The 23,368-nt window shown below is 36.1% G+C and overlaps 1 protein-coding gene across 1 annotated transcript in view; it reads left to right on the top strand.

The window, feature by feature from the left end:
• LOC117321530 (bone morphogenetic protein 10-like) overlaps positions 1-22,886 on the top strand; it is a 35,577-nt gene extending 12,691 nt beyond the window's left edge. Inside the window, exons 2-3 of the mRNA XM_033876005.1 lie at positions 12,059-12,726; positions 22,303-22,886. Of these exons, the coding sequence (XP_033731896.1) occupies positions 12,059-12,726; positions 22,303-22,536 (902 nt within the window). The 3' untranslated portion in view covers positions 22,537-22,886. The remainder of the gene's footprint in view (positions 1-12,058; positions 12,727-22,302) is intronic.
• Positions 22,887-23,368: the final 482 nt, after the last annotated feature.

The following is a 23,368-nucleotide window of genomic DNA, read 5'->3' as shown; positions in this document are numbered from 1 at the left end:
AAATTTATGCCATGACATGAGATATACAACCTGCTGTAACAGCTATGTACTGGACAAGAAAAAAAAACAATCATTCAAATCTTTTAGAAATAATTATAAATTCTTGAACACTGGAAAAAAATAAGATTTTCATCTTACTTGAGTTCGTTATCACCGAAGAGTAGTATTTCAGTTGATAAGGGATAGTTTAGAGCACTAAAACAATGTAATTAGCGAAACTGCGGGAAAAGCGGACATCGTAGTAAGAAATTTCTATTGGTTTCATCTTCTTGATTACACGAACATAGAGGACTATCTATAAGATTTGTATGGAAAAGATAAAATTTTAGAGGACTGCACTCCATCCTTAATCTAGCATGGTGAATCTGACCCAGTCTACTACCACTAAGGAAATAATGTGGAACTTTGTGGCGTGGTTTATTTAAATGATTTTTCAATTTTGTTATGAGCGGATCAATTTTTAGTGCATCTGGCAAAGAATTCCACAAAGTAATAACAGACGGTAGAAAGGATTTCATGTAAAGACTTGTGCGACAAGGAGGAGGGCGAAAGTTATTTCCAACACGAGTATTGTGATCATGGATTCTATTATTACGCTGAGGAAGAATTTCTTGTAGATACTGAGGAAGGAGACCGTGAACCATTTTATGGAAATGTATAATTTTGTGGTGTTTACGTCTTTGTTCTAAGGGAAGCCAGCATGTTTCAAGATAAAGTTTTACTCTACTTGTGAGTTTAGTTCCGCCAGTAACTACACGCGCTACTTCTAATTGGAGATCTTCTAACATGTCAGACTGAGTTTTTGTTTAGGTTATCCCAGTCAATGTTTCCATGTTAAAAAAATAGGTCGGATAAGAGTAAAATACAGAGTTTGAAGGGAAGTACGATCTAAAGTGAATTTGAATCTGCGTAAAATATTTAATTTTGGTACCTATGTGAACTTACCTTAGTAAGCAAAATATTGTTCATGTATAGAGGAGGATGAATTAGGGAATCAGTCTTTTTAGATATTAATATGGTTTCCGTTTTAGTAGGATTGAATTTAACCAACCAATTCGCTGACCATTCATGAATTTTACCAAGGTCTAAATTCAAATCGACTGTACTAATCCTAGGTGAGTCGATAATGACATACAAAGAGGTGTCATCAGCAAATGATTTTACATTAGCTCGTATGTCTTTCACAATATCATGTATAGATAAGAGAAACAAAAGGGGGCTTTCGTTATATCACAGAAGACCATTCGTATTTCTTTACATGGTGTTAAGCAGAGCAAATATCGTGATAGCAAGAAGTTGATTAACGGGGGAGTCGCCGTGTCTAAATCCAGATTGTTGGAGAGATAGTAGGGAGTGGGCATGCAAAAAATTGTAAACATATTTAAAAATGCATCGTTCCATTAATTTTCCAACACTAGATAATAAGGAGATCGGTCTATAGTTTGTCAATATAGACTTTCTTTCTTTTTTATGTACAGGTGTTACATTAGCAGTTTTCCATTCTGTTGGGAAAACACCAGATGTTAGAGATAGGTCAATCGAGGATTCACAAGGTCGGGACCGATGGCTTTAGAACAGTCGAGATTTAGTATAGCGTCGTTTACATCAGCATCAGTGATATGTATATTAGAAAGAGTGTGGTTACATTCGTAATTGATGTTTGGAAGTTCAGAGTTTGAGTCATCAATAGATGACTGGGCACAAAAAAAAAATAGTTGAACAGGGTAGTTTTTTCGAAATCATCTGAAACTACAGTGTCATTGTGAAGAAGTGGTGGTATCAGGGATTTTCTATAATTTAGTAATAATGAGTATACAATTTTCCACCACTTCTTCATATTGAGATGAGATGGTTTCTGGTTAATTACGAATTTGACGGAATTTAGCCCAACGATCATTGATAAGTGTACGTTTGGCTCTTTTGTGTGCACGTTTCCGTTTTCTAATTAGTCTTTGAATTTCATTAGACATCCATGGAGGTTCCTTAGATTTAACAGTGATATTTTTATTGTGAATACAAGTTTTTGCGATGTCAAGTAATGTGTCTGTAAAATTCTTAACCGAAACATTTATATTGTCAACATTAATCAATGAGTTCCAGTTAATAGATTTCAGTTTATCTTTAAATACGTTGTAATTACCATGATCAAAGAGCCAAACGTTACGCTTAAAAGTGTGCTTCACCGGCTTTATGACGTTAAAAGTACCGTAGGTAGGACAATGCTATCATGTCAAGAAAGCTTTCTCCAACTATGCACTTATTGATAACATTGATATCACTAGCACAAACTCTATCTAACAGTGAAGAAGCTTCAGTATAAAATGTTTGGGATTCGACTAGTTGTGACAAGCTAGTAAGTTAGCATTAAAATCACCCACCTGTAGTTACAAAATTAGATAAACCTGTGTTAAAAGCATATTCAATAGAGAGATATGGGAACAAGTGATATCAGGAGAAATTGGAGGCCTGTAGAAAGTGCCATATAAATATTTCTCTGAACCAAGAACTATTTCTAACCATATACATTCTATGGTTGGCAGCTCTAGGCCATGCCGTCTCTTCGCAGATATGTAATCTTTAACATATACAGATATACCACCACCAATACGATCGGGCCTGCAATAACAGAATGGGTCAGAATAACCAGGCATGTTAAGTTCCGGAGAAATATCATTTTCATTTAGCCAAGTCTCGGTGAAGGATAATATAGTAAATTTACTAAGTTCAGTGTACACTACATCAAGCTTTTGTTTGAGACTTTGAACATTAAGATGGACAAATGAATAGTTACTGTCAGAAACTGACAGGTCACTAATATTTGAAATCAAGGATGAATCTGATTACTGAATGGAATAAGGACCAGGATTTGATTCAATGTCACCAGATAATGATAAGAGCCAGTGAATCAGAACAAAATATGTAGAAATAACACTTATAACGTCTACTGAACAATAGAACATGTGATAAGATGATTTATAATTGCAACATTTATGTAATGAAGAGATGCAAAGACTGACATGACATATAAACAAGTATATAAATAATAGCAATAGCCTTACACATAGTATGTCAAGGACGGTCACAGAAATCGAATAGTTTGCAGACTGTACATAGTTGTTATAGGCACCAGTTCGAGCACGATGTATATTTTATATTTCAAAATATTTTATTAACAATACACGTATAAAATACAGTATTGTCAAAAGAATGAGACAACAGGCTAAGCCTATATAAGTCTTCTTCTGAAGATATTCCGATTGGACCTGGCAGAAAGATCTTATGTTCCATATTTAGATACTAAATTAATGATATATTGCTAAAAAAGCAATGTTGGTTACTGAATAGACGGTAGTATAGTATTAGTTATATCAAAAATAGAAATAATTTCAATCAATGGAATAATTCTCCAAAATAGAATTGGTCAATAGTTGAGTGAAAACATAACATATCAATGCCAGACCCAAAAATGAAAACTAGTATGTAATAGATACATATATGTAAACACTAAGAACTCACTCACACATTCATTCACACATTTGTACTAGAATGGTATAATGTAACAGTATTAAGGATAAGAAACTTGCTGCAAATATTACATGCATAATGACTGTATTTACATAGAAAACGCTTTGAAGATTTAATATATAGATTAACATGATAAAGAATAGAATTATTTAAATGATCAGGTGCATTGAGGATACCAGATACTAAACAGTGAAGATTTACATAACCTAACAAATTATAAATGGATGTAATATGATGTCTTGAATTGGAATATAAAGAACATTGGGGGAAAAAAAAAAAAAGCACTGTAGCCTGTCTAGGAGCACCACATGGACAGGAAGCATAATCAATCAGGTGATCTTGGAACCTATCATAATTAAGATCACTTTTAAAATGTCTAAGCTGGCATAAGATTATATGAAGTTTCCTCGGAACGGAATTAATAAAAAAAAATCAGATACAGTTATATCAATAGTTGTTTTTAGTTTACGTTTAAAAGAAGAAATTGAGACAGGGTCCCTTAGGGAACTATCAAGTGCATTCCACATAGTCATAGTTACAGGAAAGAAGCTTTTCATATAGCTATTAGTTCGTGCTTGAGGTGTATTAAAGACTCTGTTATTTCTGAAGGTATATATATTGTTTACATTTAGAAATGGTTGTATTAGATTGAAAAGTTGTGATGGATTGTAATTATTAATAATTTTAAATAGAAGCATTAGTTTATGGTTTCGTCTTGTACTTAAAGACTGAAAGTTGCGTTTCATTGTATAGAATGTGATGGGAAGTACCTCTTCTGAGACCCTTTATAATGCGCATAGCTTCAAGTTGGACAGATTCAAGAAGGTCAGATTCAGTTTGAGAACAATTGTCCCACACAACATCAGAGTATTCTAAAACTGGTCGTATATATGAAGTATATACAGTTTTTAAAGTTTTCCTATCAACTAATTTTTTTAGAACACGAAGTATACTTAGCCTAGAGTTAGCTTTATGATAAATATTTGAAATATGATCCGCCCACGTACCTTTACTATTAAAGGTTAGACCTAAGTGGTTGTGATTATCATTTTGTACAATTGGATTATTGTTAAAAAAAGATGAGGGTGGTCAATGTTCAACCTACGACTGAAATTCATAGATATTGTTTTATTAGGATTGAAGAGAATTTGCCATTTATCAGCACGATGTATCGCTAAACTAATAGGCATTATGTTATGCCAAAGCAAACAATAAATAAATAAGGACAATGTACAGGAACTGGTACATCAGCACGATGGCAATGGTATAGTAAACAACAGAGTAGAGAGCTGGTAAAAGGAAAAGAAAAACAGAAAATAAAACAGAAAAAATGATTTGAAAGAAGAACATCAGAGTGATATGGAATCAGAGCAGACCATCAATCATTGAAGAAAATAAGATAGATACACAATCATAATATTAGTTAGATTCGTACAAAATATTTCTCAAGCACATGCACGCACGCACCCCCCCCCCCCCCCCCCCCCCCCCCCCCCACACACACACAGAGAAATATATATATAGTAGCCAATGATGAACATATTTAGCTAAATAATTTTCATATGCTAATCTAAATTCGAAAATCAACTATAGCAGTTAACAGTGTATAAATTTACTGTTATTTTGATATCAAATATGTCATATTGACATGCATGAAGTAAGGGTAGTGATACATTTAATTCGAATCGAATCAAATGCAAAATTTTCACGAAATTTCAGATGTATGCAATCTTGTGAAGTTGAATAAGTATGTTGTAATCACAGTCTATATTTTCTATTTCTACTTCTAAAATCATTAACCATTTTGTTAGAGTATTCCTTTCACTCATTTTCGTGTTATGGAAGGAGGTCCACTACGACTATCGGTTGATATAATTATTAATCATTTATGCAATTAAGATTTATTTTCATGTACAATGCATATACATATGGTGAACAAACAAAAATAACAGGAATGAGGCCGGCGCTAATATTAAATCTCCATAGGCGTTGATCCCACCTTAAATCTTGTTTGTAACAAGTATTTACATTATCTTAGAAATGTATGTTATCAGTCAATAACGTAAACATTGACATCGACGTTTAAATCGTCGCTTTGATTGATGTGAGCTGCATCATGATTTGTAAGAGAAAAGTCAATCAATAACGTTATTTTTTGCTTTTTACTTTATAAATAGACCATCAGAGATGGCGAAGGATTTGAACCTCGAAACGGAATTCATTTGTTTTCAAATTAAATATCGCTATGATCGAAAGTCTGCTGTAACTATCCTTTTGGTGTCACAACACAACAATATTAATGAAAGTTATCGTTTTCGTAGTTCATTGAAAATGATAGCATGGAAGGCTGTGGAATGGAACAATTCTAGATTAGATAGACCATTTAAACTTGTGTTTTAAAAGTATTTCTCATCTAATATGTACTGTGACACAATACTCCGTTTTAGGTTAGTATTTCCCATCTAACAGGACTCCGTTTTAGGTTTTACGAATTTGATAATCAATCTTTCAAAATGAACGCAACATATCTATGGAATTTTGCCCAGTGGAAGACTGAGAAAGGGCATGGATCTGTGAATGTCCTCGTCGGTAGGTCTCAACACATTTTCGTTACGTAACGTATTTACAGTGTCGAGTAAAACGCACAGCTCATCTCTCTTAGATAACAGGGTTATCGTATAATCGTATCACGGTATGAACAGGCAGTTCATTATATTCTGTAAATTTTATTTACATAATTAGCCGTATTGAAAGAGAGGTAATTAAAAAGCAAGCCGATGCGTATCCATCAGGTGTCACATGGCTGTAGTTATGTAGAGACTGGGTGTGATATGCTGCTCGCTGTTGACTGATCTATCTATCAGATTTTGAATCGGTGAGGTCCAGATCAAAAGTAGAAACATGGGAGGTACGGTCAATGCTAGCTGCTATGGTGTTAAGACAAATTAAGAAACAGTGTCTCCTGTTTATGTAAATGCATCTGCTCGTTTGCAGCACAACAGATGAATCGTACTAGGGCTGATTGCACTATGTTAGGCCGCCACGAACTCGCTCTTCAGTCGCCGATAAGCCAGGACGCTCGGGACGGCTGTCAGATCTAAAACAAATATCTGGCGATTCCTAAATGCTCAGCCGTCCCACATCGTCTCCTTTTTATATGTCTTGTATCGGTGGAGTGGACAATAAAACACAAAATATGTAGTAATTACGTAGAATTATGGTAAAAATCCGGGCTTATCTCTTTTGTAGTTTTACATCTGACAGAATAGTATAGGAGTGTGATGACCCTTCCGATAGCGCCAGTCGACCCCCCGACACTATAAACAGTGTAGACCGTTATTGACGTGGAAGACTGGCATTGGAACGATAGAATCCTGATAGTAAGCCCAGGTTGTAAGAGACAAATTATCCAGTAACGTCAAAACTTAATTGCCAACTCGTGTTTCATAGGTCAGGTAGACAACACGTCATCAGTTTGACGACATACATAGTCCTAATGTTTAAATATATAGCCCTGTTCCAGGACTGAACAAAACACACACAAGTGTGTATCCAATTTAAAACGACGTAAGAAATCCGTTATGTTAAACAGATTGGTAAAATTTGGTTATCGGACAATTTAAAAAACGCATTGAAAAATGCTTAACCCTCATTCATAAGAAAAGACGCGGCATGGACAGTTACAGCAATGAAGAAAAATATAAAGAATTTTTTTTATATAGTTTGGATAATGTCTGTAAAACTTCATTTCCTTTTGTCTGTGTTTACAAACCATATATACATTAATGAGATATTTATTCGGTTACAATACCGGAAAATACCATATGAATTAACCTAGGGGATTATGGAATAACTTTATTTTACTTAATATCAATCACGGAAATAATATTTCATTTATCACATTTTGAACAGAATAAATGGATGACACGAGAGTTGTATTTGACTATTGATTGTGTGCCAGATTCATAAAGATTAACTCTGATGTATTAATAATCTGAAATCTAGGTTACTTTGAGATATAAGTACTGATGTAATCTAAGATACTGCGGGTGTTATCGGTATTAAATACGTAACCTTTATCAAACGATAACATAGAAAATAGAGACATTTTTCTTTTATATCTAAATATATCCTGTAATAACGTTTGATCTTCAAATAACATGTAATGTATATTTCCGAATCAAATAAGCTAAGAACTGCTTGAATATCTTTTGATTTGATAACATTGTATATTGTATGTTATACGAGATTCATTCTCTATACAGTATTTTGCATTGTATTTCTGTTGTATTTTTGTTCTGTTTTACTGATCAAACTTTAAACTTAAATTATAAACCTGTGACGAGGTGGCAGACTCTGTTAGGCTTTTATTATTGGACTACGTACGACAGTGGTCTTATGGTCGATAGTATAATCTCGTACGACAGTGGTCTTATGGTCGATAGTATAATCTCGTACGACAGTGGTCTTATGGTCGATAGTATAATCTCTTACGACAGTGGTCTTATGGTCGATAATATAATATCGTACGACAGTGGTCTTATGGTCGATAGTATAATCTCGTACGACAGTGGTCTTATGGTCGATAGTATAATCTCGTACGACAGTGGTCTTATGGTCGATAGTATAATCTCGTACGACAGTGGTCTTATGGTCGATAGTATAATCTCGTTGGACAGTGGTCTTATGGTCGATAGTATAATCTCGTACGACAGTGGTCTTATGGTCGATAGTATAATCTCGTACGACAGTGGTCTTATGGTCGATAGTATAATCTCGTACGACAGTGGTCTTATGGTCGATAGTATAATCTCGTACGACAGTGGTCTTATGGTCGACAGTATAATCTCGTACGACAGTGGTCTTATGGTCGATAGTATAATCTCGTACGGCAGTGGTCTTATGGTCGATAGTATAATCTCGTACGACAGTGGTCTTATGGTCGATAGTATAATCTCGTACGACAGTGGTCTTATGGTCGATAGTATAATCTCGTACGACAGTGGTCTTATGGTCGATAGTATAATCTCGTACGACAGTGGTCTTATGGTCGACAGTATAATCTCGTACGACAGTGGTCTTATGGTCGATAGTATAATCTCGTACGACAGTGGTCTTATGGTCGATAGTATAATCTCGTACGACAGTGGTCTTATGGTCGATAGTATAATCTCGTACGACAGTGGTCTTATGGTCGATAGTATAATCTCGTACGACAGTGGTCTTATGGTCGATAGTATAATCTCGTACGACAGTGGTCTTATGGTCGATAGTATAATCTCGTACGACAGTGGTCTTATGGTCGACTAGTATAATCTCGTACGACAGTGGTCTTATGGTCGATAGTATAATCTCGTACGACAGTGGTCTTATGGTCGACAGTATAATCTCGTACGACAGTGGTCTTATGGTCGATAGTATAATCTCGTACGACAGTGGTCTTATGGTCGACAGTATAATCTCGTACGACAGTGGTCTTATGGTCGATAGTATAATCTCGTACGACGGTGGTCTTATGGTCGACAGTATAATCTCGTACGACAGTGGTCTTATGGTCGATAGTATAATCTCGTACGACAGTGGTCTTATGGTCGATAGTATAATCTCGTACGACAGTGGTCTTATGGTCGACAGTATAATCTCGTACGACAGTGGTCTTATGGTCGATAGTATAATCTCGTACGGCAGTGGTCTTATGGTCGACAGTATAATCTCGTACGGCAGTGGTCTTATGGTCGATAGTATAATCTCGTACGACAGTGGTCTTATGGTCGACAGTATAATCTCGTTGGACAGTGGTCTTATGGTCGATAGTATAATCTCGTACGACGGTGGTCTTATGGTCGACAGTATAATCTCGTACGACAGTGGTCTTATGGTCGATAGTATAATCTCGTACGACAGTGGTCTTATGGTCGATAGTATAATCTCGTACGACAGTGGTCTTATGGTCGACAGTATAATCTCGTACGACAGTGGTCTTATGGTTTATCTCATTTGGAAATATTCCTTGTACAAAGTGAAGCCAGACATTGCTTGATCCTTGTTGATATGTCCATTGGTCAACACCCTAACTCTCATTGTGAGAATATCTCTTCTGCTGGATTTAACCTCGATTTGTATGGCGAGTGTCGTCGTGACCTAGATTTGTATGGCGATTGTTGTCCTGACCTAGATATGAATGGCGAGTGTTCTCGTGACCTAGATATGAATGGCGAGTGTCGTCGTGACCTAGATTGGTATGGCGAGTGTCGTCGTGACCTAGATTGGTATGACGAGTGTCGTCATGACCTAGATTTGTATGGCGATTGTCGTCATACTTAAGTGATTATTGAACGTGGTAGCAAGAGCATGATACATGACAAGGGATCTCAGGACTGTATCAATGTTAAGGTGATATTGAGAGAAATTAATATATTTCAGAAATTTAGCAGTGCGTTGTCTTCACTTCATTTTCTGATATTATTTAGATAGGTATAGATTTATGATTTAATTGTTGAATCTGCACTAATAATGTTACTTATGATCAGAGAGGGGACATATATCAATGGAAATACACTTGTAATAATGTTACTAATGATCAGAGGGGGGACATATATCAATGGAAGTACACGTGTAATAATGTTACTTATGATCAGAGAGGGGACATATATCAATGGAAATACACTTGTAATAATGTTACTAATGATCAGAGGGGGGACATATATCAATGGAAGTACACGTGTAATAATGTTACTTATGATCAGAGAGGGGACATATATCAATGGAAGTACACGTGTAATAATGTTACTAATGATCAGGGAGGGGACATATATCGTTACTTATGATCAGAGAGGGGACATATATCGTTACTTATGATCAGAGAGGGGCCATATATCGTTACTTATGATCAGGGAGGGGACATATATCGTTACTTATGATCAGAGAGGGGCCATATATAGTTACTTATGATCAGAGAGGGGCCATATATCGTTACTTATGATCAGGGAGGGGCCATATATCGTTACTTATGATCAGGGAGGGGACATATATCGTTACTTATGATCAGAGAGGGGCCATATATCGTTACTTATGATCAGGGAGGGGACATATATCGTTACTTATGATCAGAGAGGGGCCATATATCGTTACTTATGATCAGGGAGGGGACATATATCGTTACTTATGATCAGAGAGGGGCCATATATCGTTACTTATGATCAGGGAGGGGACATATATCGTTACTTTTGATCAGAGAGGGGCCATATATCGTTACTTATGATCAGAGAGGGCCCATATATCGTTACTTATGATCAGAGAGGGGCCATATATCGTTACTTATGATCAGGGAGGGGACATATATCGTTACTTATGATCAGGGAGGGGACATATATCAATGGAAGTACACGTGTAATAATGTTACTTATGATCAGAGGGGGGACATATATCAATGGAAGTACACGTGTAATAATGTTACTAATGATCAGAGAGGGGACATATATCAATGGAAGTACACGTGTAATAATGTTACTTATGATCAGAGAGGGGACATATATCAATGGAAGTACACGTGTAATAATGTTACTAATGATCAGAGAGGGGACATATATCAATGGAAGTACACGTGTAATAATGTTACTAATGATCAGAGGGGACATATATCAATGGAAGTACACTTGTAATAATGTTACTTATGATCAGAGAGGGGTCATATATCAATGTAAGTACATGTATAATAATGCTACTTATGATCAGAGAGGGGACATATATCAATGGAAATACACTTGTAATAATGTTACTAATGATCAGAGAGGGGACATATATCGTTACTTATGATCAGAGAGGGGCCATATATCAATGGAAGTACACGTGTAATAATGTTACTTATGATCAGAGAGGGGTCATATATCAATGTAAGTACATGTATAATAATGCTACTTATGATCAGAGAGGGGACATATCAATGGAAGTACACGTGTAATAATGTTACTTATGATCAGAGAGGGGACATATATCAATGTAAGTACATGTGTAATAATGTTACTTATGATCAGGGAAGGGGTCACATGTCAATCTAGGTAAAATCTCTGCAATGTCACGCCCTCAAAACCTCAAAAGGACAGCATGGATTTGGGGACAGAACGTTTAGGCACGAGTATCGAACAACTTCTATTACACGTTTGGAGGGAATATTGTCATTGTGATTATGACCAGGGCTTAGGCCTACATTGACATGACAGATACCATCAGCTATAGTCTCTGAGGACATGGGTAGATGGTGGAATCCTTTGCATGTGTACTTGTCTGTATATTGTTAACTGTTAAAACTGTTGTTTGTGGAACCTCTATGTATGTCATCAATGTCCTGAGTTTACGTTAATCTCTGTGAATCCTCATTAAGTCGACTTGTGTTTCGGCACTCCCGTCAATTATATAGCAAATACTTCTTTTATAGGAACATTATATCTTTAAATAAGACATCTATCGATGTACATGTATGTAGTAAAACCTTTATGTTATATTTATTTACAAAATTGTTGTTTGTTTATTCCAGAGACATCTGGAGGTACTTCATTTACGGAGCGTCAGTCCAGAGTACATACCATGATTTTCAATATCACCAGTATAGCTCTCGATGAGGTGATAGATCTGGCAGAACTAAGACTTTTCACCTTGGTTGAAAAGGACCGTAATGCATACATAGGTGTGGACAGAAAGGTCTCCGTGTTCGAGGTTATCCCTGTGAATGACCAGCCGTATAAACTTATTAACTCAAAACATATATACGGACGAAACAGCAACTGGGAGACGTTCGACGTCACTTCCGCTGTAAAACGGTGGGTTGAGGATATCAGTTCAGTGCAGATATTAGAAATAAGAATAGAAAACGTTTTCCACAGTGTTAGTTACGGGGAAATGGATATTGATGCTCGGCCTAAAACTAGGACGGAACCATTGTTAGTGGTATTCTCTAGTGAATACAGTAAGACTAAACTTCACATGAAGGAGAGACACGAAATGGTCACACATGAAATGGACTCGTATGACTTCGTGGGGGACATGAACGGTACACACTCTAACCAATCAGAATCAAATACACTACAGCAACGTTATAAACGGAGGGCCCACAAGAAGGGGACAGTGTGCCGACGGCGCCCTCTGTACATACAGTTCAGTGACATAGATTGGGATAGATGGATTATCGCCCCTCAGGGCTATCAGGTAAGCTAGAATTTCCTCATACAAGGCAAGATTGATTCGGTATAACACAAAACCGTGATGTGTTTTTTTTCGTTGTATCAGGATAGTTTGATAAGTCTTGGTACAACTAATATTGTGTATTTTACAGTATTAGCTTCAGTTTCTTTGAACCATACATTGAATACATAACTTCTATAAATAGCACAGCCCACACAACTCGACACTAGCGCTCTATAGATCAGCTGGGTCTGTGTCAAATTTTAGCGAGGCATTAAGTAAAGCAGAGTGAAGGTCAAATCTAATAAAAAAGAAGTCTATAAGATTTCATAGGGAATCGTTTGTTAAACTCTTTCTTACTCTTTCTTACTCTTCCATACGTGTCTTACGAGATCTAAATCAACACATTTGTTATTTCAATCTATGTTGGCAACCATCATGCCTACAACCATCTCGTTAAATCTGAGAAGCAATTGGAAGACAACCCTAAAAAGAAGAACATTAAATGATGTGATATTTTAAATATGATCAATATGTTTATTGGCAATATTTCAAACGAAAGTTGCTGATAGTTGTAATATCAAAATCTTGAAAGGTTTGGACGAGAAGTAACTTTCCTTATTCTGTCATATCATATATTTATCCCACGCCAAACGAAGTTGGAGGGAAGTATACAAATGGGTTCCGTCCGTCCGTCCATACGTCCGTCCGTTAACTTTTCCTTCTTAGCGCTCTCCAGCCTTTATTTTTCAACGGAATTTTTTATGAAACTTCCTACAAATATTCCATAGCACAAGCTCAAGCGCGTTCGTGTTAAGACATTTTGCAATTATTTTTAGCAGAGTAATGCTACTTTTGTTGCCAAATATGGGCATTGTGTAGAAAATGCAAGACGTTTTCTATTTCTTGTTCAATTCATCTAAGATTCTGTTCACTACAACAAGAAGCAATTGTGTTGAACATATATAAGAGGTTTATGTATGCCAATCAACGACGCTAAATTTTCCTGTGGTAGCTTTCCCATTGACGAGCGTATCACGCCCGCTTGTGGAGTTCTTGTGTTGTTGTTTTTTAACAACTTACTTGTTGACTTGACGAATGTTTCGTATTACAGTAAATGTCTTTTTCAGATGGCAGATTGCTTTTTGGTTGCAGTAATCCCCTCCTGTTGTTTGCTATTGCAGTAATTCTCTCTTGTTGTTTGATCCTTTGATATGATATTGTAGTTATTCTCTTTTGTTGTTTGATCCTTTAATATACTATTGCAGTAATTCTCTCTTGTTGTTTGAACATTTGATATGATGTTGCAGTATTTCTTTTTTGTTGTTTGAACATTTGATATGATGTTGCAGTATTTCTTTTTTGTTGTTTGAACGTTTGATATGATATTGTAGTTATTCTTTCTTGTTGTTTGAACATTTGATATGATATTGTAGTTATTCTTTTTTGTTGTTTGAACATTTGATATGCTATTGCAGTAATTCGTTCTTGTTGTTTTAACATTTGATATTATATTGTAGTAATTATTTCTTGTTGTTTGAACATTTGATATGCTATTGCAGTAATTCGTTCTTGTTGTTTTAACATTTGATATTATATTGTAGTAATTCTTTCTTGTTGTTTGAACATTTGATATGCTAGGACATTCAGAACAGATATAAGGTTGGACATTTAGGCACCTGAGTCCAGGTTAACGATATAAGGTAGGACATTTAGGTACCTGAGTCCAGGTTAACGATATAAGGTAGGGCATTTAGGTACCGGAGTCCAGGTTAACGATATAAGGTAGGACATTTAGGTACCTGAGTCCAGGTTAACGATATCAGGTAGGACATTCAGGACAACAGTTAACGATATCAGGTAGGACATTTAGGTACCTGAGTCCAGGTTAACGATATCAGGTAGGACATTTAGGTACCTGAGTCCAGGTTAACGATATAAGGTTGGACATTTAGGTACCTGAGTCCAGGTTAACGATATCAGGTAGGACATTCAGGACAACAGTTAACGATATAATGGTTGGACATTCAGGACTGCAGGTAACGATATTTTGAAAGACATTCAGGACAGAGGTAAATGATATTAGGTAGGACATTTAGGATAGTGGTTAACGATATAAGGTAGGGCATGTTTCATGATATGACAAAATCCACTGTTGAAACTTAAGGACGTAATTAAACACATGCTGAGTAAGCGGCTGGATAATTCTTGTTGATCTAGATTTAATCATAAAACAATATGTACATATGTTCTTGATCTATTAAGAAAATGATATAATTCACCAATAAGAATATTTTAAGGATTTATTAAAGTCAAACACTTAAGATTTTTACAGTTAGATTTGTTCTGGTGTTCTGGTAATTAATGCATGGAAGGTGAGTTTCCAGAAAGTAATTAAAAATAGATAAATCAATTAGTAAAAATTAATAACTGCATGTCAATAATTCGTACGCTAAAATATAATTGCATCAATTATTCTTTTTTTGTTGTTGGGGTATCTTATTCACTAACATTATCCTTTTATTAGCTGTAATAGAATGGTACTGTGATAATATTTAAAAAGCTAGGAGTTATTTAATCATTCTATATATGACAATGTAATATGACAAAGCCGTCACAAAATGTCAACTACATCGTCACAATATGTCAACTACATCATCATAAAATGTCAACTACATCGTCACAAAATGTCAACTGCCCTTCATAAAATCTAGTGCCCAGGCAACAATTGCATGAACTCCAAGAAGCTTGTAAAAATTTACAAAAGTTATTTGAAATTTTACTGCTGCCGACCTTTCAGTAATTTGGCACGTGTACGGTGTACACTCAACTTCATGCACCTGTATTGCACAACTGTTAGCGACACTTACGGCTTCTTGATGTTGTGTTATTTCGCTTTCAATAGAAACAAAATACTGAAAAGAGCGTGTTCAATTACAAAATGAAGCTGTTCTAAAAATGGTAACAAATTAAAAAGTTTACTCCGACCAGCGTGTAATTTAGTTTGGCAGCGTTACGTGTTTACTTTGAGTAAAGTATTCGTAATACGTATAGGCGTAACTGTCTTATTATATCTGTGATAGTAAGTCAACACACCGGCCTATAAAAAACCTTATAGACAGTAAACAAACACACCAAACTCCAGGGTACCTATACCATAGCAATTTGATATGGTTTGTATTCATCTACGTTATATTTCTACAGTTATAAAGCTCTATGTTATGTGACTACAGGTATAAAGCTCTAAGTTATGTATCTACATGTATGAAGCTCTATGTTATGTTTCTACAGGTATAAAGCTCTATGTTATGTGACTACAGGTATAAAGCTCTAAGTTATGTATCTACATGTATGAAGCTCTATGTTATGTTTCTACAGGTATAAAGCTCTATGTTATGTGACTACAGGTATAAAGCTCTAAGTTATGTTTCTACAGTTATAAAGCTCTAAGTTATGTTTCTACAGGTATGAAGTTCTATGTTATGTTTCTACAGTTATGAAGCTCTATGTTATGTGACTACAGGTATAAAGCTCTAAGTTATGTTTCTACAGTTATAAAGCTCTAAGTTATGTTTCTACAGGTATGAAGTTCTATGTTATGTTTCTACAGTTATAAAGCTCTATGTTATGTATCTACATGTATGAAGCTCTATGTTATGTTTCTACAGGTATAAAGCTCTATGTTATGTTTCTACAGGTATAAAACTCTATGTTATGTTTCTACAGGTATAAAATTCTATGTTATGTATCTACAGGTATGAAGCTCTATGTTATGTATTTACAGGTATGAAGCTCTATGTTATGTTTATACAGGTATAAAGCTCTATGTTATGTTTCTACAGTTATAAAGCTCTATGTTATGTTTCTACAGTTATAAAGCTCTATGTTATGTTTCTACAGTTATAAAACTCTATGCTATGTATCTACAAGTATGAAGCTCTATATTATGTATCTACAGGTATGAAGCTCTATGTTGTGTTTCTACAGTTATAAAGCTCTGTGTTATGTATCTACAGGTATGAAGCTCTATGTTATGTATCTACAGGTATGAAGCCCTATGTTATGTATCTACAGGTATGAAGCTCTATGTTATGTATCTACAGGTATGAAGCTCTATGTTATGTTTCTACAGGTAAAAAGCTCTATGTCATGTTTCTACAGATATCAACCCGATTCTTTGCATATTGATTCATGAAAAAAATACCGTGTATGTTATAGTATTAATGTTCAAATTTTATTCATGATATTTGTGTTAAATTATATTAACGAACTTATATCAACTTATATCAACATGTGGGGCATCTTTTTTTGTTCTAATTGGAACACGTGAGGGTTTTACTGTTGGAGGGTTTTACTGTGGTAGGGGTTTTAATGTGGTATGGGGTTTTAATGTGGTAGGGGTTTGACTGTTATAGTTGTTTTACTGTTATAGTTGTTTTACTGTGGGAGAGGTTTTACTGTGGTAGGAGTTTTACTGTGGGAGGGGTTTTACTGTGGGAGAGGTTTTTACTGTGGGAGAGGTTTTACTGTGGGAGGGGTTTTACTGTGGTAGGAGTTTATCTGTGGGAGGGGTTTTACTGTGGGAGAGGTTTTTACTATGGGGGAGGTTTTACTGTGGGAGGGGTTTTACTGTTATAGTTGTTTTACTATGGTAGGAGTTTTACTGTGGTAGGAGTTTTACTGTGGGAGAGGTTTTACTGTGGTAGGAGTTTTACTGTGGGAGAGGTTTTACTGTGGTAGGGGTTTTACTGTGGGAGAGGTTTTACTGTGGGAGAGGTTTTACTGTGGGAGGGGTTTTACTGTGGGAGGGGTTTTACTATGGTAGGGGTTTTTACTGTGGGAGGGGTTTTACTATGGTAGGGGTTTTACTGTGGTAGGGGTTTTACTGTGGGAGGGGTTTTACTGTGGGAGGGGTTTTACTGTGGGAGGGTTTACTATTGTAGGGGTTTTACTGAGGGAGGGGTTTTACTGTGGGAGGGGTTTTACTGTGGGAGGGGTTTTACTGTGGTAGGGGTTTTACTATGGTAGGGGTTTTACTATGGTAGGGGTTTTACTGTGGTATGGGGTTTTACTGAGGGAGGGGTTTAACTGTGGGAGGGGTTTTACTGTGGTAGGGGTTTTACTGTGGGAGGAAACTAGAATACCTGTGGAAACCCTGCGTGGTCGGGCAGGTGACTCCTGACCTTTTCACGTCTTATCGAGGAATCGAACCCCGAACTACAGTATAAACTTTGCACTTCTGTAGACCCCGGTAATGACTGTTTCATTTGAATCAAGTTATCAAGTTCCGACTAAAAGTTTCGTCAAAACCAAGTTTGTATTGTTGTGATAGGATTTCACACAAATCTCGTTGTACACCTAATGATCTGACATAATGTCGGATATTGCATCTCTAATATTGGTATGTTCCTTAGCGACAGGCGGTGTTTTACTGTATATAGAAGTATTGGCGGTATTTGGAGGTGTGGGGTCTGGTTTCCAGTGAGTCACATTAATTTCTGCCTGTAGTTATCGTGAGACATAGAGTCTATGAGGACGGGAGACAGGTTATATTCTACAACCACACACAAATTCAAATCTTTTCATATTTGTTGTCATCAAACGTATCAGTTAAAGTGAACAAATCTTTAAAACATTGACGTGATGCCTTAGAATGTTCAATGCCGGTATTTATACTTGGAACTCAACGCGTGTGTTTATATGATCAAGTACACGTCTTTACGGTGTAGTCAATGCAAGGTCATAACACGAAATTATTGTAAAATTCCTTTTGAATATTTTGTCCTTTGAATTACCAAAAACTATGTTATGATAATTGATACTTGATATCTTCTGGTGTCTTTTATCACGACACATACCTGACCCGTAATTAAAGTATGTGTAAAAGGAAATAGTACCTTGGAGGTTAAACATTGTGTGAACTAATATAGCATAACGACTTTGGCATGGGCTTCAAATATAACAACTTTGACGTGGTATACAAATATCATGATACCAATGGGGATAATATCCAAGTAGTCATTTGTCAACTCAATGTGTAAGGCTGACGAATATGTGGTATATTTTAAATCACCATTTAATTCTTACTACATGAAAACCTTCACTACTTTTACACGAGGAAGTGACAAACTATATCTACATTTCAGACAGTCGAAATCGAAGGCGACTACGTTTCTGTAACTATCAGAAATACCGTGATGTAACACAAATTGATAAAATCATTTGGTGAATCAACAGTGTTACAAATACCTTGCCAAATTCCGACAGCACATCCTGTCGAACGTAAAGCTTCAGGAAAATACCCAATCAATTAGTGGTCTAGAGTAGATAAAACATTAACGTACGCCCTTCACAACACTACCACTACCTATATTCTTCAAAGGAGGAGGGAGACGTGCAAATATGCACTTGTATGTAATAAATAATGTACTTATTAACTCCTTGATAGACATGATATTGGCCCATTGGAATAGCTGTCATATCAATTTTTTTATTCCGTTTTTTCTATATTTAGTTGCCAAATTTGATACGGTTGATATGCCGTGTTTTAACTCGTATCATCATCTTAATCAATTTCCTTAAAGTTCACGGTATCTGCGAACAGCAGGAATCTTATTGACGTATGTCCTATATAGAAACAGTTGAGATATATAGCTGACGTGCGGACATTGTGTGCCCACCCTGTGTAGAGACTCACGTCCTCCCTACGGGGGAGATTGGACAGGAACGGCGGGCAAACATTCACTTACATATAACGGTAATCATCTAGGAAAACACCAGTAGAAAAATAACACAAATTCTCTCTCTGCCATAATTTTATAATTTATGGAGAGTCTATCTAGCGAGATGATCTTGCCTATCAAGGTATAAATGATGTGTTTCGAGGCTATCGGTATAGCGACTACCTCACACCCAACTCTGGAATCCCTCTCCACTCACCAGCCGAGACAATTTCCATATCTCTAGGAAATAAATATTCAACATTATCTTCCTATAGAAAACATATTTCTTTTCCCCGCAGGAAGGGCTAAGATATTTGTATTTATCAATAATGACCGAAGCTGGTGGTTTAACTAACGAGCCCTGCCTCTTGTCTCCAAGCACTGTTGCAACTGTTACCACCAAACTTCTCCGTAATAAATCTCGGTGATTCTACAATGATTATTATGTTAGTATTTTACCCCTGATGTTCTGGTGTACATTGAGTTTCCACCTACCCAAATCATCTCACGACACCACCGCAGTATTGAATCTCTCGTACTGCATTTTCACCCAGTTTATTCGTTATGGACCTCTAAATACCTATGCATCTTTCTTTTTCATTCGTCTGTCGCAACAATGACTTGATTGCTCTGATAGTTGCTTATGTATTCCAAATCAATTCCATTGCTAGGAGCAATTCCCCCCCAAAAATATTATTTTTTACGTCTGGATAATACCAAACGAGTTTAAAATGATTAGAATCAACATTAAATGTTGCGTTCCCAAGGACCAAGCGGCGGTAGTTATCGTTTTATATTTAAAAGTTACAGGAAAAGGGAAACGTATCACAAGTAATTAATAATTCTTAGAGAATTATCCATTTCACTAGCACAGATTTTGTATTTGATATACGCTCTGGGATCCTGGTTTCACGGTTATAGCTTTGTATACACACGTTACTTATCTCTTTCCGATACAAACACGTATGTCATATTAAAGTAACGACCTAAACAAACTTTGTTCTAATGAATCACACACGAAAAATATAGTACTACATCAACGGTATTTTAGATGGTAAATATGAACGAGAATTATTCATTCTACATACCGGGGTATTGTCTATCCCAAATACCGGGGTATCATTTCTTCAATATTATCTATACTACACACATGGGTATTATCTAATCTACATAACGGGGTATTATCTATTCTACATAACGGGGTATTATCTATTCTACAAACATGGGTATTATCTAATCTACATAACGGGGTATTATCTAATCTACATAACGGGGTATTATCTAATCTACATAACGGGGTATTATCTAATCTACATAACGGGGTATTATCTATTCTACATAACGGGGTATTATCTAATCTACATAACGGGGTATTATCTAATCTACATAACGGGGTATTATCTATTCTACATAACGGGGTATTATCTAATCTACATAACGGGGTATTATCTATTCTACATAACGGGGTATTATCTAATCTACATAACGGGGTATTATCTATTCTACATAACGGGGTATTATCTAATCTACATAACGGGGTATTGTCTATTCTACATACCCGGGTAGTATTTATTACACATACCTGGGTAGTATTTTTTACACATACCTGGGTAGTATTTATTCCAAATACAATCTTTAACATTTCCTCAATTACGATTACAACTCAACACAAAAAACAAGGTAATTATTCATTTGTTTATTCGAGTTGAGAGTCGTTTTCCTGGGAACTGTTAAAAAGCCAGTTCTAAGCTGGCAACTACTTGCTATTATTCTTAATACAGCCAATTGAACCCTTATACAGAAATGTAGTAAAATAGATAGCTTTACCTATCTTGGGGGTATCAAAAAAAGTGACGACCCTCAATTAGCATTGACATGAAACATTTAATGGCGGCAGATATGAGTTTGAAGTTAAGGGTTTTACTCCAATATGTATCATACATGTAATAACGTATGAAAAAGTCATACAACTTAACTGGTCATTATCGAGTTGCCGCAGTACCAATAGCATAATAACATGTCAAAGTTTACTGGGATATGGATAAGTGTAGATTCACGTTATTTCCCACTGAGACACAACCTTCCCTGTACAGCTAATTCTGGTTAATTCATGGGAAGTTCTTTGACTGTTTCCAAAAGTGTTATGGTAATTTTTCTAGTCCTGCTAAAAAAATCCATCTGTGTTACAATGACATACGATAACACATACTGCTTATGTAGCTATTGTAACAAATAAGTTGTATTTTACAATTACTATAGCAAAAAACAAAAAACAAAAAACAAAAAAACAAACAAATAAACAAAGTATCAAAAATTAAATAGATATAATGAAAAATAAAATGGCCTTATAACTAATGAAAATTTGTCTGCGCATGGCACAGACCGTTATAATAATACTTTTTTCAATATTTTCATTCGCAGTAAAAACAAAATAGTTTAATCAATTGAAACTAACCCATTACTTGTTTTCGATTCATTACGATAAGTGATGACAGTTTTGTTTCAGACCTTGTCTGTGTGTCGTTATCTTAAATAATATCATTTTCCATTCAAGTTCTACCACTGTGTCGTTACGTTACTTTAAATGATGATATTTTTGTTGTATGCCTACCGGTGTGTCGTTACTTTAAATGATATTTTTTGTTGTAGGCCTACCAGTGTGTCGTTACTTTAAATGATGATAATTTTTGTTGTAGGCCTACCACTGTGTCGTTACTTTAAATGATGATATTTTTTGTTGTATGCCTACCAGTGTGTCGTTACTTTAAATTATATTTTTTATTGTAGGCCTACCAGTGTGTCGTTACTTTAAATGATATTTTTTGTTGTAGGCCTACCAGTGTGTCGTTATTTTAAATGATGATATATTTTGTTGTAGGCCTACCAGTGTGTCGGCAAGTGCTATTTCCCCTTCAGCGACTACTTATCACCTACAAAGCACTCTATAATACAGACCCTCCTCAGCTCTAAAAGTCCTAAAAAGGCCAGTAGAGCGTGTTGTGTACCAACAAAACTGGACCCTATATCTATCCTTTACGTGGACGAACTTGGAATTGTTACCTTTAAATACAAATATGATGGAATGGTAGTAAAGGAGTGTGGTTGCAGGTAACATCATCAAACGGTAGTACAGCAATTTGGCTGCAGGTAACATCATCAAACGGTTGTGATGGAGTGTGGCTGCAGGTAACAGCATCAAACGGTAGTGATGGAGTGTGGCCGCAGGTAAAATCATCAAACGGTAGTGATGGAGTGTGGCTGCAGGTAAAATCATCAAACGGTAGTGATGGAGTGTGACTGCAGGTAAAATAATCAAACGGTAGTGATGGAGTGTGGCCGCAGGTAACATCATCAAACGGTAGTGATGGAGTGTGGCCGCAGGTAACATTACCAAACGGTAGTGATGGAGTGTGGCTGCAGGTAAAATCATCAAACGGTAGTGATGGAATGTGGCTGCAGGTAAAATCATCAAACGGTAGTGATGGAGTGTGGCTGCAGGTAAAATCATCAAACGGTAGTGATGGAGTGTGGCCGCAGGTAACATCATCAAACGGTAGTGATGGAGTGTGGCCGCAGGTAACATTACCAAACGGTAGTGATGGAGTGTGGCTGCAGGTAACATTACCAAACGGTAGTGATGGAGTGTGGCTGCAAGTAACAGCATCAAACGGTAGTGCTTGAGTGTCGTAGCAGTTAATAATAAGTGTGGCCAGAAGTAGCAACAAGAAATGATGACAAGTTTCAATAATGAATATTAAGGAAGCTTAAGGAGTATGACCGACTGCAGATGTTATCAAAGAGTGTGTTTGTAAGTAACACAAGAACAGGTAGTGCGATCGCAGATAGTACCAAACAACACGTGTTTAGATAGTAACTTCCGCTCTCAGGTTCAGGTCGTTAATTAACAACCGTTAAACCAATTGTAGATATCTGTAGATAGCTCA

The sequence above is a fragment of the Pecten maximus genome, chromosome 1 (genome assembly GCF_902652985.1).
Source record: "Pecten maximus chromosome 1, xPecMax1.1, whole genome shotgun sequence".
In the NCBI taxonomy this organism is placed as follows: Eukaryota; Metazoa; Mollusca; class Bivalvia; order Pectinida; family Pectinidae; genus Pecten; species Pecten maximus.
The sequence above is the reverse complement of the archived record's forward strand: the minus strand, read 5'-3'. Positions and strand labels throughout refer to the sequence as shown.